This window comes from Xylocopa sonorina, chromosome 8, assembly GCF_050948175.1.
Source record: "Xylocopa sonorina isolate GNS202 chromosome 8, iyXylSono1_principal, whole genome shotgun sequence".
In the NCBI taxonomy this organism is placed as follows: domain Eukaryota; kingdom Metazoa; phylum Arthropoda; class Insecta; order Hymenoptera; family Apidae; genus Xylocopa; species Xylocopa sonorina.
In genome coordinates this window covers 12,569,229-12,595,822 of record NC_135200.1, presented here as the reverse complement: position 1 = coordinate 12,595,822, position 26,594 = coordinate 12,569,229, and the positions used below count along the sequence as shown (strand labels likewise).

General features: G+C 42.5%; 2 protein-coding genes across 2 annotated transcripts in view; one reads left to right on the top strand and one right to left on the bottom strand.

The window, feature by feature from the left end:
• Positions 1 to 21,315, bottom strand: part of LOC143426395 (uncharacterized) — a 40,137-nt gene extending 18,822 nt beyond the window's left edge. The window contains exon 1 of the mRNA XM_076899834.1: positions 21,052 to 21,315. The gene's annotated coding sequence lies outside the window, so the exon portion shown is untranslated. The remainder of the gene's footprint in view (positions 1 to 21,051) is intronic.
• Positions 13,162 to 25,449, top strand: Fmrfar (FMRFamide Receptor). The gene is made up of 5 exons (XM_076899318.1): positions 13,162 to 13,916; positions 21,735 to 22,561; positions 23,404 to 23,672; positions 23,768 to 23,957; positions 24,759 to 25,449. The coding sequence occupies exons 2-5, from the start codon at positions 22,268 to 22,270 to the stop codon at positions 25,347 to 25,349; spliced, it is 1,344 nt and encodes a 447-aa protein (XP_076755433.1). The 5' UTR covers positions 13,162 to 13,916; positions 21,735 to 22,267; the 3' UTR covers positions 25,350 to 25,449.
• Positions 25,450 to 26,594: the final 1,145 nt, after the last annotated feature.

The following is a 26,594-nucleotide window of genomic DNA, read 5'->3' as shown; positions in this document are numbered from 1 at the left end:
TAAGTCTGCTCTCGCGAATCTAAAATGAATTCCAAAGTTTCTGAAGCAATGTTCATTCCCCATCCTCGGAGACACCGAGCGACACGGTATTCAGGAGTAAGTATGCTTATGTACGCCAGCCAAATTTCAGCTGCGAGCAATATTAAAAACTGGATGCGGCGTCGTTGAAAGTTTCGAGTATCCAACTATCAGGGTTTGTATAAACCTCTTAAAAGTTAAGCGACTGTTTAGTTAATTGCAATCCCGATGGTAGTTACCAATTAAGCTACGAAAACGATGTAACCTGTCGGATAAAACGAAACGCGCGTGACAATAAAAATGAATTAGCCGCGAATAGAGAAAAACGCGACTGCTGGAAATATTGTCTCGCGACGTGCCAGAATTCTGCCATTCTGGTACCGTCAAATTCGTTCGACTTTTTATTCCTTTCCAAAGACTCGAACATTCTCGTCAAAATATAGACATAACAGGTTCCATGATATTCCACGAGTGATAAAATGTAAAATTCAAATGAACGTATTACACGTATCCAGATTTCAAGAAGATCTATAATTGGAAGATCTATAATTGGATTGTATAATAAGTACGAGAAATAAGTAGAAGAAATTTCCCTCGCGTATCAAGAGGGCGATGATATACGTGTATAATGTATACGTTTTCACCATAACGATATATCTTCTGACCAGCGATCCGTTTCGAAAGCGGTTCTCCCAGAAATGGGCTAGTCGTAAGAATTTCTCGCTGCTCGTTGCAAAATACCTCTCTCCCATGTTTCGTCCTGTCTTCTTAGAAGATTCGGACAAACGTTCTGCGTTTTGTACGATACAAGTAATTCGGCCGTGGAACGAAATTTTTCGAAACGTTCCACGTTACTGCGCATCCGATACGTAACTAGTTATGAGGTCACGGAGAACGAATTATAACAAGGTAGAAGACGGAGCGGAAAAATGAGGTCGAATGAAAGCTTCGCGATGTTATACGCTCAGAGAGACCACGGGAAACCTTTTGAGAGGATCTGGCAAGAGTAGAAACGTCTGGCGGTAGTCGGATCGGAGTCGAAACCGTCGCGAAATTTCCATTTTCCACCTCGTATTGGAAACGATTAGGTGATCCTCGCAGATTCAGCAGTGTGCGCTGTAATGGTTTAGATAAAGGTGAAAAATCTCAACGAAATTACGAAAGTGTTATGAAACAATTTCTCGAAGGATGATTTACAATCTTGGGATACCATGGAAGTTTAGCTAACGTTACATTTGTAGGGTTAAAGGTTTTTTGTTTCAATTCGATCGAGGAACTAACTTGGTTTGCCCACAATCGAATTGAATCATGGTATCTCCTGTTCAAGGGGAAGCCTTTTTAATTCAACTCTAATGGTATTCTGTGGACAGCGGGGGAGAAGAAGATGAGATTGCAATTTAATAAGACTAAGCTGACCCGAATCGTCTAAATACCAGAGGCGTTTCAATCTCTCGGCTTAATTCAATTGTAGTCATTGCAGGGAGCAGAATCGCATCGAGTGCGAGTTGCATTCGTGCGGTGCATTCAGACGCACGGCTTTCAACTAAAATATTTCGCCGCGCCACATCCTTTAAATACCGTTCCACACTGTTCTTACACGATCGACTATCCACGATGGACTCAACGGTTTAGTAACGGAATCACTTCATTATATCTACCTGCGGCAATTCCTTGAAATTCTAACCCCGTAACGTTCAACCGAGATAAGCGTTTCACGGGGAGATTCATGGGTTTCATTGCCGCCTGCTGGAAATGCCTTTATATCTGTACTTCCCTAAAACCACCGGAACATTTATCTTCCGCCTTCGTATGGTCCGCGCGCCCACATATCGATCATTTAGAACAAGCTGCGTCCTAAAATCAGGCTTTACGACGAGGTTCGGATTTCATTATCGACAGGGACGTTACGCAAAAGTTACACGAAATCAAATTTAATAAACATTCAAAATTGCCTACGACCCAAATATCCGAGGAATTTGTTCTCGTTTTTGTTTTAATATCCACTACCGCTGCAACGATTTCATTTGGCACCGCGTGACACGAATTATCTACCTACTCTCCACATTTTTTTCATCACCATCGGTTGGCTCAAGTCGAGCAATTTGAGGGAAGAGTACAGGAGAAGCGAAGCGAGGAATGGCAAAAAGGCACCGAATATAGATGCGGTGACGGAATTAATCACCGCATTTTACCAGCACAGAACTGTCGAAAACACATTATTCTTGAAGGAGAAGCACTTCGCGCACCTGAGGCGCGTCGTTCATTTCACAAATTTCGTTCGCAGGTACGGTAATTCGAGAAAATCGAGCGTGGAACATTTTCCAAAAGAGACGCTGCTCCCGAGCAATTTCAAGCTGAACCATAATTCGCTTATCGAGAGAAAAAAGCAAGCATAAACTGTTGCATTTGTGTTTCATTCTGATTTTTCCATTGGCGTTTCGTAGGAGAAGTTTTCTTCCCACGCGATTGAACGAAATTAATTGAAAACCCGCAAATAAAATAGTTTGCGGTTAGCACGGAGAATTCTCAAAGGTCAGTAAGGAATCCGCGGTAACTAGATCGAGACGGGAAGAGAAACTTTTAGAGAGCTAACTCCGCTTCCGGAAATTTCATTTGTTATATAGCTTTTCTGAATCGCTGGACACGATTCGCAACACAAACAAACTGGCAGAAGGTGTCCCAACGCCTTCTTCGTTCAGCGCACTCATCGCAAAACGTCGAAACTAATGATTACGCTGAAAACATAATCGAGCAAGATTTTTAAGCGACTAATGAAGTTGTCCTTAGAAGAAACCATGTAATATGTAAGCGTATCACGATGACAGAAATAAAATTCTTGCAAGTTTTTCGAACCTTGCGGGCAGCATGCCAATGGGGTTAAAAGCTGTAAAGGGAATAACGTGCCAATTACCAGACGAGTTTATTTTTTCGTCGCGTTCTCCTCCAGCGCAGTATTCCCAAATGTACTCGCGTTCCTACGTGAATGCGAAATGAAGATTTACCGTATGAATAATAATTCTTCCGGCGACTCCGGTTTCGCCACAACTTTAAACACGAGTAATTTCTGGTTTTTCTTTTCTCCGCCGCTAGTACAGTAATTATTTCTACATCAGAATTTCTTCCATCGCGTTAGAACGTCTAAACTTTCATAACTTCAGCTCGACAGCTTTATTAACGACCGAGGCGCGTATATCTAGTTTGCCTTTTCAATTTCTTTTTCGACGTTTCTGTTCCAGACTCGCGAGAGGAAATCTGCGCAGACAACAAACGCCGGACGCGTTAAAAAGCAATCAGACCGAAATGCGAGAAATCGAGCTGCTGGTGTTCGAATAACTTCGACAAATAAACGAGGCGGAACGATCGATAGGAAAAGATTGGTCCGCGGGTTCCGCGAGCTTTCACCAGTACTCAACGAGGCTTGAGAATCCTCGAGAGCACGTAACAGCATCGCGATGCCAGCGAAAGGACACGCGTGCGCAACTCCGCGCAGGACTCCTTCCTGCGAACCTCCCTTCTGCCACGATTTCCCGATGTCTCCTGGTAACAATAAGTTACGATTTACAAACGTGTTCTCGTTCGAACTGATGACACAGCGGAAACGTCCGTTTTTGATACCCTCCATTATTAATCGATCGCCAACGGGGTTACAGATTTACTTACAAATGGATTCTAATAATAGAGAAATCCGCGACGATGCTTCAATTTCATCTGGAACCGAATGTCTACCTCCGTTACCGTGCAGAAATCTTTCTAAATTGAACTGATTAACGAACGCATCGATCGATCGTCTCCTTTAAAGCAGTAATTCTTAGCTAAGTATTATATTATCGCGGAAGTCGAGGAGAAGACCTCATTTCCCTTTTTCAAAGTTACGCGGCAACGAAGCTGAGAATTATTACCCTGTAAATCTTTCACGACTTTTTATATTACGCGCGTTACTAGTTTTCGTACGAGTTAAATATGAGTAAGTAAATAACGAAATAAATGAGTAAATAACTGTTTCCCTTCTCCTTGTTCCTATGCGCTTTTCAAGTGTAATCGATGTATCGTTGAATGGAAGGGAATGGCTACAATAGCAGCCCTCGTTCAAGACTCGAATTGCAAACTGAAATGAACAAATGGCAGCACGTGTCTCGAATAAAATGCTGAACTCTAATGCTGACAACTAATTTATTCTTGTAAATTTAACCTCGCCTAATTTCACGGCAGCTCCTCTGTATTCGGGCTCGTCGTTCACTTATTTTCACTGTTACGCGGAGTATAATTAAGAGCCCCGGATTGTGTCGCGCTAACAGAAACGAGGGACGCTATTTCAAGTCATCTAGATAGAATTACCCTTCATTGAATCGCTACCGTCCTCCTGTCTGCATCGAACAATTTATTTGATTACCAGTTATTAGTGCGCACACATGCGATAGATGCATCTTTGACGAACCCAAATCGAAACGAACTATCCACCAGGCGACTGTGTCGGTGGAGCAAATTAAAAATGCCTGCATCGTTGCAATTGTGCGAAGATCTGAACGTGTCCTCATCATTCGCGTTCTTAAAAGGTAGCCGCTCTCAGATGCGTCTGCATATCGATTAATCGATTTCAAACGCGAAAACATTTGCATGGCTTACGCTCGAGTCGTGGAACATTTACTTGCCGCGCATTGTAAGTACTGCAGGATCCATAACCAATATCAGCAGGGATACCGTGCTTATGCAATAAAAAACATACTGCGAAATATATAGGAAACACGGACTTTTTTTATAACGGATATCGAAAATTCTATAAATTCCGGAAGAGACTTTAATAACAGTTGTCGACAGGGGAATTGACGTAAAAATCGGTTATTCGTTCCATTCATGGAACGGTCAATCAGAGAAATGATAGGAATGCATTGCCCCGACCAAAATTACTACCCGGAGTAGATTACAATACAACTGGTAACATGGTAAATGAAGTCAACTAAACTAATCGAACGATTCAATTACGGTTCAATCTCGGTTCTCTTTGTTCTGTACAGAGGTAGAACGCGTTCTCCGGAAACGATGTTACCACTGAATATTCTTTCGCAGCACACAATTCTGCGCAATGAAAATTGGATGAAAAAAGAAGCTCGATATTCGTGGTGCATCGACGAATCTTATTCGGCATCCGTAAATAACTCACGTTAATTAAGTAGGTTTCCTTGGGCTTTACCCTGTTACGGTTTAATTAAAGACTAATACAACTTCGTTAATTATTATTCGAGTGCAACATACTGCTGTCACAGTAAGAAATTGCTTATTCTGTTTCCCGTTTGGATTCGACTTCAGTAAAATCTCCTTTTCCGAACTGTCGATGGCAAACCTTGCGATAATTTATTTTCCAACCTTGTCTCTGGCACAAGCGTAGTTGCGAAAATGTTTGCATCTCCGTTAAAACCAGCGACGCATCGTCGCTAGAGTCACAAAAAGGTTTATTCGAGGCGTGCAACCATACACGGTACACGAAGATTGATGGAACATATTTTTTAATTATCAAAGTTATCCCAGTAACGGTTTAGAACTGTTTTTAGAAGATTATAGCCGACAGGCAGTTACACGAGAGCGGTTTCAATGCTTTCTGGAACTCGCATCCCACCAATCAATCATCCAGGGAGGAAGAAAAAATATAGGAAAAAGGAAATAAGCTTGAAAACGAAATAAATGCATCCTTGCGCACGATTGCGCGTAACACTTTCGAACCGATCGATCTCAATATTCAGATAAATGTCACTTCCAGCCTGTTGCACTTAAGCTTACCCCTTTACGAACTAGCGAACAACGCGCGACGCACGGTTGAAACCCTGTATCCCCGACGTCTTCGCAGGACTATAAATTCGAAATGCGAGGATCACTGCTGGCGACACGATAATCCTGCACGCAGCCGTGTACAATTGCCTATAAACGGATGATGTTTCGTGATAACGACAGCCAGTTAATGCCGAGTTGTGAACAAATTCCTGTTCTGTCGCGAGAGAATGGATGGACAGTATGTGGACGGCGTAGACCAGGCTGTTCGCATGTCTGACCGAAAACAGGATTCGCAATTCCTGCTGCAAATAGAATACATTAAGGCGACTCGCGGCAAACAGAAGTTGCGGTTACGATCGTCATTTCTCCATTTGCCTCGTCGTTTCTTGGATCACTCGATCGATGTGGCCAAAGTTTACGTTGCGACCATTACAAGAACTAGCTCGCGAATGCAGTTATTTTCCCTGCTCGAGGTCTAACTTCAACCTGTAGTAAACGAGCGAAGTCTCCGATACCCCGTATATTTGATATAATATTCCAGTTTCTCACAGAAACAGAAATTTCTTTTTCGAATAGGATCGTGTATCGCTCGGAGACGGTATCGATCGCGAACCCCCTGGCGAAGGTCGCGTCATTCGGGCTCAAAGTCGTCGAAAGGGCGCAGAATTCGAGAGCGCATCGATACGCGAACGACGCTACGTGGACTGATATCCGTTCAACATATTTTTACCGACAATTCCAATATCGTGACAGCCACGTGCATCGTGTTACTCGTATTAAAAACGACTCGCGTCTCTGCACGAAAACCCATGGATGATTTCAACGGTTCGATATTAGGACGGTTTAATATCGAAATGTACCACTGTCGTCGCTCGTTCGCTGCCACGGCTATCACGCGACGAAAGGCCGCAAATTCCCGATGACAAGTTTTCATCGATCACACTGAAAGCAGGATCATTTTTTATCGCGTTGTCCGATGAAAAGCTTTGATAACCGCAAGAAAAGTTCCAGCGTAGATCGATTACGATATCAAAGCGTAATTGACACCACTTCGCGTTGAACATAACACTGCTATTAAGCCCAGCATTTACTCCCCGCCGATGACACGATTATAATGTCAGCTTCGATTTCACATTGGATCGTTACACCCCGATTATACCAGCTATTGCGTTTTACCTGCATTTACATAAAAAACATCGACACGCGGCGCGCGTTAAGTATTAAACGCGCTTCGGTAAACGTACCAGCTAGTGGATCGAACAAATTGGAGCAATGTTTTCCATCTTCCATTATAATCTTTCAATTAAACGTTACGCGGAACACGAGCAACGTCTTTAATAGCTTAGCCCCATTATCATTAGCGAGGCATAAAGAGGCGATATCGTTCGCTGTTCAAGGTGTCCTATGAAAAAAATGCGTGGGCGTCGGGAATCTTCGCGAAAGACACGAAAGGTGGAGGCCACTCCTTCCGTTCAAGGTTAACACGAGCATTCGATAACCTCTGCTGTTTCGGAAGGACGTCACGAGGGAATTTCACAAGTTCGATCGTTACGCGGATCTCGAGCGAACTCGATCTCCTCGCAGGATCGCTCTATCTCTTCGAGAGTACAACGAAGGTCCGCTGATCCAAGTACCCTTCTGCTCGCGGCCAAGGAAAACTATCGAACTTTGTAATTATCACCATTCGAGCGCGGGCATGTAGATACGTAAAACGAGCGAGCACAATTTTCTAGAAACATATTTATCCACCAGTCGGAACCGTGCACGAGCTCTGAATTCCTTTAACGATAACACGTTGCAAACTCGTTGCAATTATTTCAATTGTTTGGACAACCATCTACTTACGGTTCAATTTCAAAATTGAATTTCGCACTAGAAAGACAAACTAGCTAGGAGTCCGGGAGGCGAATTAGCGAAATTAAGAAAGATAGTCTCGGGGCTTGTCCCCAAGTTTTCCACTTCGAATTTAGTACGGGAATTAAATGCGCGAACTTCGCTGACAAACCAGGATTAATCTTTGGCCCGGCTCCCATTTATTTTCGATTCTTTTACCAATTTTTATCCATTGCAGGGAACACCTAAACCGGACGGGTCTAACACAAAGTTAAACGATACTACCGGTTGCAGCTACCGCGTGTCCGACTCCGAATACAAGCTTTGTCCGACGGAGCCAATAACTCAGAGTGTCGAGTTTCTGTTCTCTGGTATTCCTAACTCTTTCCCCTGATATAAGAGACGGCACGTTATAGCGGTGTTCGCGAGTAAACTGAATTGACCAATTCCATCTAGAGTTCCGTTGAAACTGGCACAATGGAATTCATTCAGAAAACCGTCGGCCCGTGTAAACGGCAGCAAGTTCATTGTCACGCGAGGAGCATAAATCCGAATGGCGCGATCTTAAAATGATTCACGAGCTTTGACACTCGGCCGGGACAACAAAGCTGTCGACCACTCCTTTGCGGGGCTGTTCGATACAGACCCAAGCATCGAGAGCTAATGACGATACATCGCGTCGCGGTGAACAGTTACGCTCGAGCGTTAACGACGTTACGATCGATGCAATTATAATGGCACGGCCATGGAAAAGCCGCGGGTATCGAGGGACCTCGAAACCGCGGCCAAGGAAAACCCGTGATGGAAATGACACGCGAGCAAATTTGACTCGCATCGGTCCAACTCGATTCCCGTTCATCACTGAATATTCACTGTCAATTAACCCAGTATCGTTGCATCAATGGAGTCGGTCTCATTCAGAGGAATGCGCGGCAAAGCTGGAGATCTGGCTGCAAACTTACTTTCTTAAATGTCGTTCGCGTTTTAATAGCGCGAGAGAGTTTCAAGAGATAGCGAGGGCATCCCTGAACCAACGTAAATTAAAATGAGAAAAGTTCCGTAAACATAAAGGCGAGTGACGTTGGGGATATTACGCGAAGAGTGCAACGTGCGTCACTCGTCTTCCACTTCGCCATTACTTCTTATTGCTCTCGTTGGGACGTAAACCGCAACGTTAATTCAGTCGTCAGTACTAGTTACTAGTACGCTGATTAACGCGTACGTCAATTGAATATCGCGGTGGCCTCGATGCATCGCATTACATTCAACTTCTCCGTTGTCCTCTAATCTCTACTCTTCCCTCGAATTGGTCGATCCCATCGAAACCATCAAATTCCATAACGCATTGCGCGAACTAAATTTCGTTCGTAGCGTATCGTTCTTCGATATCAAATTTTTGAATCTACTTTGATTATCAAAGAACAGGGACGCGTTCTTCGAAACCGCTTTATGAGAGTACATAACCCGGAACACCGACGATTTGTCGAGGAATTCAGCGTCAACGTCGACGACGCACGCGTACATTCCGAGAAAGATCTTTGCGCCCTTGTCCACGAAACGATTCCTAGTTAGACATTACGAGTTCCCCTAATGCAGTTCGGTTTCGGGTTCGTGTCGTCTAGAGACCCGGCTAAATATACGCGTCGCGTTTAATTCCGGTAATTGGGTCGAATAATCTCGGGTCAGAGATTCGAGGCTGTTTTGCCCGCGACCAGAAAATGGCCCGGCGATCAGGACGGATGCGAGGCATTATTTTAACAACACTTGACAGTATGAACGCTGTCCTTTGAATGATCCGGATCAAGATATATGTAAATACACGTAGCGGACGTTGATGGCTCGTTGTTGATCAGATTGACTACTCGATCGTAAATCATGCGTTACCCGTGACAGATAATCTTCTGTACGCGATACATCGAAATACACGTTCGGTTCCTGTCCAATGATTATTCGCGTGGAATCACTTGGAGGGTTAGAAAATGCCACGATGTATACGACTTTAGGTGCTGAGAAGATATTTAGGGATTACGTCGTTAGATAAGGCGATGTCCCATTCCTGCGCGACCTTTGAATCCTCCCACCCCCGGGTAAGCCATCCGCTTTATCCGAAAAATCTCACTTTATCAACGTGCGAACGTTTCATTCTCAGATATTCAACGCTCGAGAACGATCTCTGAAAGCCTTTTCGTAAGTCAACTTTGTTGCTCGGAATCCCCCGGGATAAGCGTTAAGAAATAATTCAAACAGCAATTTCTCGCGATAAATAGCTGGTTTCGTAGTAAATATTTGATCGTCGAAATCGAGTAGCTTTGAACTGATCCTTCCTCTTACCGTCCGAACAGTAAAGGATCGCGCGTTCGAGGAGTTAACCGAGTAATTGTTACGCGGGAACTTCTTGATCTTCCTGGTGAAACATAGTTCGTGTTTCCGTTGGCTGTTTCCCGAGAGTCGATTCAACGGAGAATCGGGTGATACGCTCGAAACGTCTGACAGGAGCAAGAATGTTTCTCCGAAATGGAATTCCTGATTTCCGTTGGCTTCGAGATCAACGCGACGCATCGACGCAGTGGCATACAGGTGTGTTATTTATACACGTCACTTCGATCCAGGGGGATCGTTCCCGCCGAGACGAAACTGATTAGCCAAATTCCAGGTTCGAAACGAGCCAGGCTTTAGGCGTTGATCCAGCGATCGAGATTGCCGGTGATACTGTAATTAATCCACTCGGTAGCACTTGGTGCGAGGCTAGCCACTCGAGGGATCCTCCCGACTATTCATTTTTCCTTTTATTTCTGTACAAAGGATCGCTTCGCTACATTTAGCACGGCTGCTCGAAAAAGTTACCCGATAATCGTGCTTTTAAATCGCGTGGACGTTTTATTCTTTTCTCAAAGAGCGAGGAATTAATGAGAAAGAAAAATGAAACGAGACGAGAATAAGAAAGATAGGAAAGAAGTGAATTATTATTTCTTAGGTACACGTGTACACGGGACAGGGAATGAAAGATGAGGTAAGGAGTGGGCTGGCTGAGAGGATGTACAATTAATAATCGAAAAATCAATATCGCTGGGTCAAGTACCGTATACATACATCGAACTCGCCGACTGTCTTCGACGCTGCGCCCTGGCGCTCTACGCCTAGCCTTATGAATGAAACTAAGCTCAGGAAGAATGAACAGAGCAAAGGCGAGAGAAATGCGGAGGGAAATCCGCGTTCGACTGAGAGGATCACGAGAAAACGGAACTATGTAAGAACTACCGGAGTAGAAATGAATGCTGAGCGGAAGAAGGGGAAAGAGGAGCGCGGTAAGGTGGACGGAAATTGAAAGAAGGAAGGCGCACTCGGACCAGCAGAATCCTCGCGGAGAAAACGGTGTCGTAAGAAAAAAAGTGGAAGAAAAAGAGCACGAGAAATATAAATGGATAATAGGAAAGGACGCTTGGACATGCAGGAAAGAGTAAAGTGGAGAGTGAAAAGGTTAAAACAAAGGATGAGCAGAAAATAAGAAGAAAGGTCCGGTAAGACGCGAAGCAGGAAAAAAAATAGAATGATACGAGATTGGTGGAAGCAAAGGGAGAGTGAGAGAGAGAGGGAGAGAGAGAAAGAGAATGAGCGAGGAGGAACCGCGCAGGCGGCACCCACTGCCAGGGTCACTCGACGCTCCTCCGCGAATGCTTTTGTACTCGGATGATTCTCTTGGTGGAGCACTCAGTGCGCTGCAAGCGCTCAAACGCTGCGTGTCGACTTTATGCTTTTCGAGGGAAAAATCCAGAAGTTCGCGGAAACGTTGATCATTCATTTGGAACCAACGAGTGTGAAAATGTGCTTTTAATTGCGGCAACAATCGACCGAGAACGTCGGTCGAAAACTTCCAAGGTTTCCCTCCCCCGTTTTGTTTCTTTCTTTTTTTTTCCTTTAAATGAAAATTCGCGTTAATCTTCGAGCAAAGTTCTGAACAAGTATTCGAAGCCAAGTGATATCGGCGAGCGTGCGCCGATAATTTTAGAGCGGAACATTTCGCACGGTTCTAGATGCCAATAAAACGACAGGAAGATGTATGAACGAGTGACTTCGGCGTACAAAGTGTAAGCATGACTGAAGACTGCGCCGCGAGCCCTTCGATTTTGAGGCAAAAGTTTCAAAGTTGCTCGAGCGTTTCTCGAGGCATCGACGAGGCAACTCGAAGAGTCTCGGAAGGTTTAAAAGTGTAACGTACGTTTAAAACTATTGTACCAAGTGCGACGAAGAAGAATCACGTACTGGACAAAAAGTTTACCGAAGAAAAGGTGCGATCAAAACTCTTTCTATATATAAAAGTAATAATACGCGGGTGCAAGGTTGTTTTAATAAAAGGACAAACTGTCGTCCAGGGAATGCTGCCAATTTTTATCACTGAATCGCGCTTCCCTAAAAACGACTCGCAATTCCACACTTTTTGCTTTTCTAATTGAAATCCTCTATACGATTAACGTTACTCTTATACTCTACTCTATACGATTAACATAACTTGCACCTGGAACTGTTTTAGTCTTAAATCTCTATCGTGATGCATTTCGCGATGTGTTTGAATATAAAAAGGACCTTATGCCGGATTAACCAAAGTACCGAAGCGGCTGAGACTCTTGACGAGCTGTTGACCCGAAAAGATATTTTCCTCCGTGACGAATAACTCAACCGATTCTTTTCATTCCCTGAATGGTATCTCGATTCGTGAGTTCCCTCCGTGCATAGACTAGAATTCCCTCACAATAGAGATTAATTACTAGCGTCCACATTTGATCGATATATTGTTCCGCTCGACCACCTTTCTCTATGGATCGCCTATTAACGTTCGTGCCTGCATCCATTCAGATTCCACCAAAAATTATCCAATTAAGCCAGACATGACTTTGATACCACCAGCTAAAGTTCTCGCTTCTGCTTGAATTTTCTCGTTAACTATAACACTCTTCATTTACCGAAATCCATTTTTAACGCGTCGCGTTTTCACGCGGCCCAAGCAAAGCTTGTGTTTCGATTGATTCTACTCTGATCAAAGTATCACTTGCTGCGAAACGAAGCCATACACTTTTGTTGCGACGACAAGATCGCGCGAAACGAGCATTAATAATTACGGGTCTGTGAACTTCGTTAGCGCAGAAAGTCGTAACGAAACGAGAAGAGTTTGTTTCGAAAACTGTAGAGAATCGAATTCATCTGGAGGGTTGGTCAAATCGCTACCGATTTAAGGGAAGTGCGAAAGTCAAGGAACGAAGATGTAAAAACTACGTCAAATCGAATTCTGAACACGACCCTTGTCCCTGTTAGTATTTGCACGAGAGCGAACTCGATTATTCGGCGTTCGCAAATATGGAGTGGCACGGAGAACGATCCCACCCTCTTCAAGAGTAATTCGTAGCTGATCGTGGCTGACTCCGCGGAACAGAAAAAGGGGACAAAAGAAATGGTTTGCTCGTTTCAGCTCTCTAGTTTTTCTCGACGAATACGTGAGAAGAACGCGAAAAAGTCTGATAGTCCTTCGGAGTAAGCGACCTCAGATCCCTTGCGTGAAACAAAAAAATACAAGCAGCGGATGAGACTATAATAGTACACCGTGATAGAAAAACGTGCAATTAAACCTTTCCAAACAATGAAATAAAAAATGGAACGTGCGAAATGTACGCGACTTTAGCCGACGGACGCTCGAGAAAGTTTTACGAAAGAGTCAGACTATAATAAGCATCGGCTCTCTAGACTTATTATTTCAGTGGTTGTAATTAAACCAAGTGAAAGCGTTCATCTCCTTTAAGTAAAAGAAAAAAAGTACGAGGCTGTACGTTGTTCCAAAGAACTGCGAATCTACGCATGAAACTCTGGACCGAGTGAGCAGCGTAAAGAAATGTGAAAAGCTTGTTTGCTCCGCGGTGATCAAAGGGCCTGATATTTTCGGTGTCAATTAAAAACCAATTGAAGTTCCCGTGCTACGAATCGTTTCCACTGGTGGAACAAACTGAAAGCAGGTCTCTGCAGTTTCTCTCTTCAACCGTGGGAAGCTAGAACGAGCGCGACTGTGTGCGTTCCTGTAACGCACTGGTGCACCCATCATGAATCTTCGATACAGATGACCGCGAGTACGCAATATCGTACGATTTACGGCTCTGATTGCTTTCGCGTACATTCCCGCCGCAGTTTTCACCGTTCATTCTTACGCGCGCCGATGGTGATTGTTAGTCACCGCGAGAATCAAGTAATTATGTCATGGTTCCACGGTGCGCAGTAGTGCTCTTCTGGAAATGCGGGTTAACACGTCGAAATTTATCCAGGTGAGCACCTTTAAAATGAACATTATCTTCTTTTCGTCTCTTTGCATTCATCCCCCTGAGATGATTAAAAAAAAATGAAACAGTTATCCTCGAATATAATCGCACTTCGCGCGCTCCGACACCCATTTCCGTCGATGCCATTGAAATTAATTTATTGTGGATCGCGTAATTATCGGAATACATACGAAGGAATTATTGTAATTGGTATACGATCGGTGTCAGCTGTAGCAGAAATTAATTGGTCTTCGTATTCTGAACGTTTATGCCAGCTATCCGGAAATAACGTATTCATAATTCTGGCGTATCCGTGCGAACTAATTTTGAGCTTGCGTGAGAAATATCCTCCAACGATTTCGTACAATTTCGACAGTTTCGGATAACAAAATCCGCTAAGCCAGTGTGATTATCCAGCCGAAGATGAAATAGCGCGCGTCTAAGGAATTTACTCTGGCAATGTACGTGCCAACGCATACGGACGTCCGTTAGATTCGGTATACCAATCTTGCTCAGCATGTTGCGGAAAAGTACTCGACGATTGATCGCTTGACATTTCGTTTCCCATCGTTTGCGTAGAGACTTCGAAACATCGTGTCGCTCTCTTTTTTTCCCCAACTTCCCGATGCGTTTCGACGCCGCTTGAATCGATAATACTTTGGGTAACGTTCGTTGGGAAAACAACGCCCGGAAACGCGATAGTCCCGTCCCGCTAAAAAGGCTGTGTTCGTACGTGTAACTTTTTGTCAGATTCGAAACACATTTCGCTAGCTGTAACGATGGTCAGTTTGGGAAGTTCGTTTCAATAATGCGACGGAAGCGGTACCGCAGCTCGTAACGCTTCTACATTCGCGATGTACGGCTGGGATTTCGCATGTCGATTGGTTTTACCCGGAGAATTCGGCCCAACGGGAGAAGATTAACGTTGACACGTTGAAAGGGTACGCACAGCTGACGTTATTTTTTTAAGGGACTTTGCCTTCTCGATGACAACCAATTTAAACCTCCATTAATATGCACATGTTAACAAAAAATTGTTATTTTTGTCGGAAAACCGATTCTTCGTCGTGCACCGTTTGACTTTTCCCCATTGACACTTATGTACGTTTAGTTTATAATACAATGGGGAAAGAATTGACGAGCGAAGCGTTCGCGTCGGACAAATGGCGGACGATTCTCTTATATCGTACGTTTTCGCAAAGATTGACAAGCCTTGTCAAAAGCGAAAGCTTTGACAAAGGAATAAATTGTGGCCGCGCCGCGAACACAATGTAACGGAGCAAATGGGGAGATGGAGTATCGCACCAAAAAAAACTTGGGCGTTCAATTAATACGACCCGACGTACTCACAAAATAATTCTTACCCGTGATTAATTAGAGTACAGTGTCATCGCGATGAGGGGGAAGCAGAGAATGGAAATAGAAGAATGTTCATGAATTAGAATGACAAAGGGAACGCAAAGCAGATCACCGATTTCTAGCGATTTTAATGAATATAGAAATCCGTCTGAAATCCTCGGATGTAATTAAGGTTTGACGATAGCGAGTCACTCTTTGCGTTCAACGGTGTAGAAAATCGTTCTGGGTTCAAGTACTGCTCATTTATATCCAACGGTAGAGAATTAAGACAATCTGTTCAAATAATCAGCGCCTAGCTGTCCTTTATCTTTAGACTCGTTACTATATCTTTAATTAACTTTGGTGCTTAAATTAACTGGGTACTCCAAGGAGAGAATCTTTCGTCCATGGTTAGGGTAACCTCGCCCGCTACGTTTTATTTATCGGAAAACGACAACCATCCATTGTTTTCGCTTGCAATTAAACCGGATAAAACGTTTGACGAGTGAGGGCATCGGATGGTTAAGAGGTAGTAAACCCAGTTTGAGCTAATTTATTTGAAACATGAAGCGATCGTAGTTAAATTTTCAGTGGTTTTAGCCTCGACGCAAACGAGCGAGTTTCGCACGGCAGCGCGTTTTTCACGCATGCTTTTACAGCAATAAAATTGTTGCACGACAATGCATACACGGGCGTACGAAGCTCGCTCGTTTCCATCGAACTTTACCAGGCTACTCGTAAAAGGAACAAATGGAAGGTTATCAGAGACAATTTATATCTACGTACGCTTTATATTACTTCATCGAACGACGTCAGCGTTTCAAGGGAAATTTTGAAAAATCTTCATCAAACGAGACATTAACCTGGGTTCCATCATTTCAACAGGGACAAGCGTTTGCCTGCTGTTATGTCGTGTCTGTAAACAGCTTCGCTATTCCATGTCTCGTCAAACTTCAACTCGTATCGATAGAAAATTTATACAACGACGAATTGCGAGAAGAAAGAAAAATGCAAAATTTTCATTGCGATTTTACGTACAGAAGATAGGACGAAAAGAAGTCTACCAGCTACCATCGACCTTCCTATCCTTGAACGTAATAAAAGAGGCGCAAGTGGTTGCGGAAAATTAAGGTAAATGGAAAGCAAAAAGGACGACAAAAAGGTATCTACGCGTCTTTCTAGACGTCGCATCTGGCGCGAAAGCTTGTTTTCTGCCTCTCCGGTCGCAAATGAGAAAAAAGACAAGGGGGTGAAACCCAGGCAAAAACGAAATCCACGTAGAAAAGATAAATCTAAAGCTTAGCCAGGTAAATGAGCATCCCTGATCCACGACTATCGTCGCAAATCGTTTTTTTGTCACGGAACGATCTCCTCCTGGAGGCTTTCCGCGTCGAGGCTTAAAGGGAACAATCGGGGCAATATGCGATCCGTCAAGTCCACCTACCGTGCCCACGGGTTTGCCGACAAAAATCCGCGAACGCAGAGATGGAACAGCAACGACTTTTCGTAGGATAAGAGGAACACGAAAACTGGCTAAACAATGATGAAAAAAGAAGAGGTAAAAAATTGTGCGGCTCGACGAGGCTGCGAAAAAAAGAGAAAAAAAAAACATACAACGGTTAAGGTTACTTGTTTCCGATTCTGAGAGATCCTGCTTTAACGCAGCCGGAATTTATTTTGAATCTAAATAACGGTGCTGTTCCAAAGAAATGGTATCAGACTGAGGCGCGAAGCACGGAACAAACGGGCGACACGTTTAACGTTCAAAAAGCCTATCGTCGGCTCAGTAAAACGGTCAGCTGTTGCTTTCGTTACTGCCAACCCTCTAAAAATACGTGTAGCTTCGAGCTTCGACTCTTCTCGTCTCAACCTGAGTCGACTAAGTATAGGAACTTCTTATCTAATTTTAACGCGAAACACTGTCCACGCTGCCGGTCGAATCCCGCGAACTACGAGGGATCGCATGGCCTTGACGATTGCAAAATTTCAACAGATCCTCCTAAACTGGATGACGACAAGATTTACGCGTCAATTTCTCGATCAACCGATACACCATCCATTAACAATTATACGCGGCAATCTAGCCGCGGATGTCACTGGACCGCTTCCTCCGTCGCTTCCGACTGCCAAATGTTCTCCCAGGCCTCTGCTCGACTTTTAAACAGCGACACTCACCAATCGATCAATCACTGCTACTCGCAATCCAACTAGTTCTCATTCATTCGTAGAGTTCGCCTTCAACCCGAAGAGTTTCGCGATTTTCATTTGAAAAATGATCTCTCTTTTAAACGAAGAAATTAATTCCAAGAGGAAATGAAAAAAAAAGTATGACATTTCCAAAATGGGTCATGCGTGAGAATGACGAGGCAAGCTTTTCGTAGAATACGATGACCACCGTGTACCGACCGAAAATAATCCACATACCATCGTACCGTTTTTATACGTTGCGTCTGGGCTTCTTTTGAAAAATAGAATGAAGTCATGAACGATATCCGGCCATCGTCTCGTGAAACAATACACTTTCTAAAAATGCCACGAGTGATATTTTCGTTTCGTTCTATGACTCAAGCTATTCCACGAACGTTATCGGATAAATAATAAGCAAACGAGGGGATTTGATTCGTCTTGATACGAGCGAAAGGAGGACGCGACGGAGGACAGAGACGCGCCGTCTGATCTTAAACGGTTCTTACCACTTATCGCATTCCCATCTCGTGGCGTGCTTACTCCACTTTCCGAAGGCAACGGGACGAAACGTCGCGACAGCTGCACTCTCTTCTCTCCTCATCTTCGTTGCACGAACACGCAATATTTCTAAGAACGTGCGATCTCTTTCTAACTGGATTGAATGCGGTGTCAACAAAAATCAACAGGAATTGCGCAAAGTCGCGGCACAATTGAGTTCCAAGCGAGCGAAACGTTACTCCATAAAGATACGCCCTTCCTCAGCGAGGAATGAATACCAAACACGGTAATACAGCATCCAGTCTCCTAATTACTACATAAAACAGAAGATTCGCACACGGTAGACGTTATTCACACTTGTGGGTTGTTACTTACAAGTGACAGTAATATCGTCTCATTTCCTGGCTGCTCCACTTCGCGAGAGCTGCGAGAGCACCAGCCTCGACACAATGCGACCGATTTACCAAAGTTGACTCGATAAAACGCTACTTTTGTCTCGCGGATCTCGCGATCGGAACGCATACACATTTGTTGCGTTACGTTTCCCATCTATCCGCTGAAATATGCTTTGTTCCCCGATGGTACACGAAAAGCGAATCCGCGGCTGCATCGCTGTTTACAGATAACATCGTGAAATCATTTTACCACATCAAGATTCTGGTTGGCTATTCATGCGGGTACTTGACGCAACAATATAAATCCTATCGATTTCCAGCGACCACCGGTTTTAATCAATGCATTATTCCCCCGACACCTGCCTTTATGTTTCGCAAACATTGCAGCGCGAAAGCTATTTATACTACCGAAACCAACGGGGAGTAATATTTTTAATTATTATCACGTCTCATCTAATAATAATTACTCGTTCCAAGTATATAATTGAATTTCAAATATCAATCGCGCTCGAAAATTAATCAACCCAGAACGGTGAAACGATGGAATCGTCATTAAGAATAAACAAGTGGTAGCAGCATTCACGGTAGCGTGTACTCGTGAATGAATGCTTTTAAAATCGCAGTCATTGCTCGAACCGCGACAAGAATAGGCTCATTCACGATCATTTAAACTCGGCGATGTCTTAACGACTTTATTAGCCTTCTTCCCGTAATTATAACCGATTTATTAAATGCGATAATAGCCTCGATTCTCCGTCCCGGTTAAAGGTATCGATCTCGTTGTTCGATGTCGAGGTTATCACGCCCATACTTCGAACGTTCGCGTAACGATTACACGCTTTTTCCTTTTTTTTTTTTTACGCACCCGCGATACATCGATTTGATCGAACGCCTAAATATATCCCTGGGTACCCAGATTCGCCAGCGTTCATTTTATACCAGTAGACGCCGATCTAACGAGACGTTTTCATTAAACTGCTAATTCAAGCAATAACGTATGCAGCCGTTAACCTTAATCATTATTAAAGCGACGTGGCTGATGCACCGTGTCCCGGGGATGCCGGGTATTACATTTACACGACAAATTTACTTTAGAACCCGTGGCAGCTCGTGCGATATCGCGAACGCGACAATAACGTTTACCTCGCCGACTGTTATTTGGCTACTTCGAAGACGAGACTGCGTTTAACGAATATTTATAGCGGATGATGATGATTTCTGCGTGATGTTCTTGCACGAGCCTGCTCTATGCGTCACAACAACAAGACGTTGGTTACTTAACTTCTTCGAGATGAAAATATACATAGACGCCTGTACTCCGAAAGTTGATCCACGAACGGGTTGTTCGACCGGCTTCGTGACCGAACACAACAGAATCGCAAACAACGTAGAAACGGTATTTCACTCGAGCGAACACGATTAGGTAGACAGATAGATGATACGACGCGATCAGCCACGCGAAGAACAATTTCAGAACGTGCTCCCTGGTTACAATTTCAGCTGACTTCGAGGCTCATAAATCAGGGTGTAAAAGTAAAACACTCGGTATACATTTCTCCGCCGGCAACACTTTCCTTTATCCTCGCTTTAAACTCGAATAGCATTACGTTCCACTTGGGAACCATCTTCTAGACGCAACTCTTATCGTCCAGCGAGTTATAAAAACTTTGACGCAATGAATATTCGAGAGATCAGAAAGGCAAACTCTTTGCGAAACTTTCTCAGGCATCATTTATAACTATTTCCGCGGAGTACTGTGCATAAAAATGGTCCTTTTATCGGGCGGTAAGGCAGAGGCGGTGAATATATTTCAGGTACAAAGCCAACTCGAATGAGAAGCTCTTAAGCGCATGCATATCGCACGCGATTCAATTTTCTAACTCGTGGTAACGGAAACCGGATTAATACGAAAGCTAAAATGATAGATACAAACGGACGTTCGAACGAATGCACCGTACCACGCGAGACAATCCATCCGGGGCAGGAAACAGGAAGTTTGCTGGAACAAAACTTAATGGCGACACCTGGCTACCCGAAAGTTTAATTAGGAACGTAAACGTTGCGAATAAAACTTTCGCCCGTCCGCCGCAGGCTCGCAAGAAAATCACGATGAAGTTAAATTTCCTAGGTGGTTTCAGTTTTTGCTCTGAAAACTTTTTCCGCCATATTTCTCTGGCACACCCCCTTTTCTCCTTCAGATCACAGAATCGAACGTTTACTCGCTTCTGCTAACAAACACTCCGCCTGTACTTTATTCCCATCCGCTATGGTAACTAGCGCTGTGAAATTGCGTGGAAGTTGCCCGAAGCGATCCTTGATCGACGCTTTCGACTTTAAACGGCATTTGACAACTTCCAGGGAAAACATCGGGTGGGTATATAGACCGATGCGTTGAATCAATATAGCGTTACAGGGTGAAACCGCGCTCGTCCGTGTGCAAAATCAACGACGCGGAAATTAGGAAAGGACAAATTAACGATAGCTTGAAACGTGCCAATCAGCGCTTAAAACAACGTAAATGACAACGACGCGATCGAACGATCAAATTAATTTCGATAAACCCACCCTCTCCACGCGGAATTTCGATACTCAACAGTTAATTCCACCGTTAAATCTATCACCGTTCTTGGCTAACCGATATTATCATTTCGTTAAAATTGCCTTGAGAAATACGCTCTTCTTCTATACAGAGTTCGTTTATAAAAACTTCTAAGATTTCTGACTTACGGGCACGTTAACAGCGTCACAGCGTCTTAATCCAATCGGCCTCTTCTATGCGCAATGGTAGACCAACGTTGCGACCAACTCGTTCGAAAGCACGGCCTGGTGTTCGTTCTCATTCAGTCTTCATACTCTTTTAACGCTCCTGTTTCACTGCACCGTGGATATCTGAAAATTATTTCCATTACACATCACACGAGAGTCACGAAGTCACTGAACCACAGGTAGCGGTTATCGTCTGTATATATGTACCGTCTCTCTTTCCTCCGTTATACTGTTTACAAAGTAAGGCCAAGGTTAATGTTTACCATTCGAATAGAGCGATGTAGATAAACATTAGGCTCGCATCGCAGAAGTCGACAAACTTTCAGACAATCCGACGATCACCCAAACGATCAACACTTCACGCGCCGTTTTTAAATGTTACGCGACCAAGAACACGAATTACACATATCTTACGATACGCGCCGCATTGTCTTTCGAAGAGAAACGCGAAGCGACGCTCCCGATCTCTGGTGGCACTTATTAGAGGCTTATTTTCATTGGTTTTAGAAAAATAATCATTTGACCAATGTGTCTGTTAAAACTAGAACGATCGTTTTGTTAAGTGTTTATTTTATCCAATATAAGACGTTTAAAAGGAATTATATATTCAACGAACATATTTATCGCTTTCTGATTACAGATCCCGAAAAATAGAACTCAGAGAAGATACGAATTTGCCGGTCAGCTCGAAATTATACGTTGCAAATGTACATACGAGCAATTTACGGAAATTTTACCAAGATTAAAGAGATTGAATCTCGGTCGGTAATACTTGTGGAAATACGTAAACGACAAGAGACGAGGTAGCAGTTTAAGACGTCAAAGATATCTTCGTCATGCTATCGAAACTATTTGTTCTCGGCTCTCACAAAGTCAAAAGGTAGTGAGAGTCGAATTGAATTCTAACTTAACAAAAAAATGGAATACAATCTTATAACGTGTTAAAATTGGATGGTGCATGGGTTTAAACCATTCAAAGTGAAGTAACAAGAGGTAAGACAGTTAAGCAGTTAAATTAATCGAATTATACAAAGGCTAACACGTATGAATGTAATTGAAGTAGGAAAAATAAATAGAAAAAGAGATTAAAAAATGGTAACATGAGATCGAAGGGAAACACGGATGAACGCTGATGAAGAATCAAGCGCAAAGACAAGACGAAGGTAGCCGAAAATGATGGAAAGCCTCGAAGTTTTGAGCAGCACCACCTATTACAATGCTGATCAATTATCAGGAAATTTGTCGATTAAGGAGAATACAGGAGAACCGCTTGAATGTAAAGAGGGAATTTCGAGCGGCCTCTTTGATCTCATCATCTACGGCGTGTTGGTGAACTTTGTTGGACTCTTTGGAATATTCGGTAACACGATCTCGATGATTATTCTCTCCAGACCGCAGATGAAATCATCGATCAATTACCTATTAATTGGTTTGGCCAGATGCGACACTGTGTTAATTATTATTTCGGTAAGTTTATTAAACGCGACGTACAGCACATTAAGCACGTTGAGACACTTTATGAAATGCGACATTATATATGGATCATTAACCGAGTAGTTTCATATCTAGATATTCGCGTCGATAAAAACACTTGACATGGAAATTGCTGCGCGTTAAAACTTACTTGCAAAAATTTATACGAGCATTATCTTCTAAAGATCAGAGTGGGCGAAAAGGAGCGAAATAAAGAGAGAGGGTGAGAGGAGCTTAAAAGAGCTTGTAAAGTAAAGCCCTAAATTGTAACCACGTATGAAGCGAATGAAAGACATAAAGAACACTCGTTGTAAATTTATATTTCTCGCTCACTCTCCAGACAACGAAGTTATTCCATTGTACGCGGAGGCGAGCTTTATTTAATTGTTGGCTCTGGTTAAATGTTAAAGTTGACGAACTTTTAACTTCGAACAAAACAAGTCTAAATTAATATTTAGAACACTGCGATCGGAATATTAAGATTTTGAAAGATTTCGTGGACATTAAATAATCGTTGATCTCTCGATGAAAAAATTTATGTTTCGCAAAAGCTGTTAATGATCTCGGGAAGAGTTGTTTTGTGTAGAAAAAAATACCCTTCCGCTGCAGTGTCGCGTTACGTAAAGCGCTAGTATTTTATGAAATGAACTTCTCGAGGTCAATATCAAAATCCCTGAGGGTGCTTGTGTAATTACCTATCAGAATTTCTAATGCTACTTATACGTCTAAAAAGCTGTACGAGACACAAAAAGCTTCAGCTAATCGAATCACAACGATTAAAATTAATTAAAATTTTTCAAAGCGAAAACCTATATTCATATAGTTCACATTTTCAGATATTGATTTACGGCTTACCTGCCATTTACGCGTACACTGGCCTGCTGTTCGACTACAGATTCATCGTCTACCCAAAGATAGTCCGATTCCTGTATCCGTTATCGTGCATGGCGCAAATAGCAACGGTGTATTTAACGCTAACGGTGACGCTAGAGAGGTACATCGCCGTCTGTCATCCCTTAAAAGCTAGATCTTTTTGTACATACGGGCGAGCTCAATTGGCTGTGCTGGTCATCGTAATATTTTCCTTCATTTACAATTTACCAAAGTAAGCCACCATATAATCTATGCTGTAATTAAATTATGTTCGCTATTAAATTAATGACAGTAATATCAAACACGTTTATTCTGTACAATTTATAGATTTTGGGAAGTGGATTACTACACGGAGGTGCACTGGAAATACAATGTTACTATATACTGCGTAGGTCCGGCAGACTTAAGAAGGAGCGACTTGTACGTCACCCTTTACGTTCACTGGATGTATTTTTTTATTTGCTATCTATTTCCGTTCCTCGCGTTGGTAATCTTCAACGTAGCCATTTATCAAAGGGTAAGCAACCAAGTCACTATTTGAAAATGCATAATCATCTCCTTCTTTCGTGACTCCACGATACCGATTCCACGATAACCATTATTTTTAAGAACACTGTGAAATAATCTACTTAAATCATATTATATTTCTCTCACATTTTTCAAATTATTATCTCCATTAGTGTAAAGGGCATAAGAAATCGTAATTTAAATAGAACATTATGCATTCTAACATGCTACCATAATACTCACAGCCATTTTGCGGATGCATACATTATTCAGATGGAACGTATACACGTTAAAGTAGAACTGTCAGTAGGTGCAGACATGATCATGGCCAATTTTCCAGTCCACCTTTTTCTCCTGTACGCTTGTTCAGTCGCGACATATACGCGCGTAAAAACCAACATGTCTCAGCCCGTTAGGGGTGAAACAACTTTCTGTCGTTTTTTATAACTCTTAGGATACATGTATACAGTCTAAGTTTTTCTTATGCGGAAAAAAAAAAATAAAAAAATAATAAAACATACATCGGATTATTCTTAATGCGTGTCGTTGGATTTTATGTGCATATTTCGGGAGAGAATAGTACAAGAGCGCATAAAAGCAAAAATACCAGTAGCTAACAATAAAGATGCATGTACCTACTGTAGGTATGTGCAAAACCACATGACGATCGCATACATTGAATTCGTTGTATCCGCTAAAACAATGCGCAAACCACACAGCAACCTAAAGAATTTTGCAAATAATTTTTATCTTTTATTTTTCGTTGTAACAAGAGATTCGCTGATAATATAATTATGGTAAAATGTTTCAGGTGAGAAAGGCGAATCGAGATTTGCAACAACTCTCTCGAAATCAAAGGCGCGAGATTGGATTAGCAACGATGTTACTTTGCGTGGTGATCGTTTTCTTAATTTGTAACATCCTACCGCTCGCCTCGAACATACACGAGACATTCCTCGATGATCCGCCACTTTGGCTGGTGCAGACAGGCAACCTTCTCGTGACAATTAACAGTAGCATCAATTTCATCATTTACGTGATCTTCGGTAGAAAATTCAAGAGGATATTTCTGAAGCTGTTTTGCAGCTCGAAGCTATTCGGGCCCGGCAGAGACAGTCCAGAGTTCCAAACATACGACGATTCGATCATTACCAATATGACCAATATAGAACTAAGAAACTCAATCAGACATTATCATTTGAACAGATCTAGTACCATTAGCAGAAACAACAATGTCTCAAACGGTAGTATGCGACAAAGCGTGAAAACAGGGAGACCGGCTAGTCCAGGACCCTGTGTCTATTATCCCGCGAGGAGTCCTGTCAAAAGTCCTAGTCAGATGTCCAGAACGTCTAGCACGCAGAATGGATGGAGCAAAAAAGACGTAGATTCCGCGCAATAGTAAATCTCGCATGATCTCATTCCAATAAGTCAGGCGTTGATTCGTGAACAGCGCAATGCACACTTCTTTCTTCATCGCACTAAATAAGAAAATCTTCTAGAACGAGCAGTGAGGGTATTACTCTAGAAAAAGATTACCTTCCACCAACACGACAAGATTGGCACTGCGGGAGCGACAGTGCTCTCTTTCCCTCAGCCTTGCGCGCAGCTTCCTATGCGCGCATGCTGTGAAGCGCACGCAAGCTGCCACTGAGAACGAAGATCCTTCAAATCAGATACATATATATTTGTCACTAAGCTCGAAAGCATGAACCTCCTAGTTGACGATTGATTCTTTGATAAAGGAAAAACACTGTCGTTTCACATTACTTCGATGCTCTATTGTATTAAACGCGATTGTTTCAATTTCTTCCTATTGGTCTTTTCCTTCCATTTCCGTGAAATAATTTAAGTACACGTTGCTATCACAACAATCATTGGAATTACAAAAGTGCGATGCATTTTGTTACACGTATATTGTATAATATATCATACTTGTACATCAGACTGTTTCATAACGCGTAATACTTACCAACATCACAAAAATGTTCAGAAACAGAATGATTGTGATACAAGATTAACTATACGGATTAGTTTTTGCGCATTGTAAAACATGTAAAACGAGCGATCATTCGATATAAGTATGGAATTAATACGTATGCATATAAGTAGACAATACGATCTTTGCTGTAAAAAGACGTCCTCGTTATGATGCACAAAAATTTTAGCAAAATGTAAATATCACTTATAAAATATGCTATTTTGATATGTCATCGTGTGACACTAAGACTTATCCCAAATGCACGAATGGTTGCATCCGTAAAGGTATCAATTATCCTATTGTTGTAGTAGTAGCTGCGAAAAAGGAAAACGACCAAAAAACATGAATCTTTCTTATTATATCGAGATTTATACGAAAGCTAAATTTATTTATAAACAAAAGTCTAACGGGTATGCAAATGCAGTATTATCCAGATGTCTTTTCACGCTATTTGCAATGATGATAATGAATGTAAATAAGTAATCTCCAAATTCGATTCAAACATAACTCTTTACATTTATGTTTTTGTATTTATACACAGAAACACACACGCACACGTACAAATTATAAAAAGATTAATTAATATTTAAATAGTAGAAAAATTGAAATATTTTGAAATGTCATTTGTAATAAAATATTCGCGAGTGTCTGGTCAAAATACTAAAC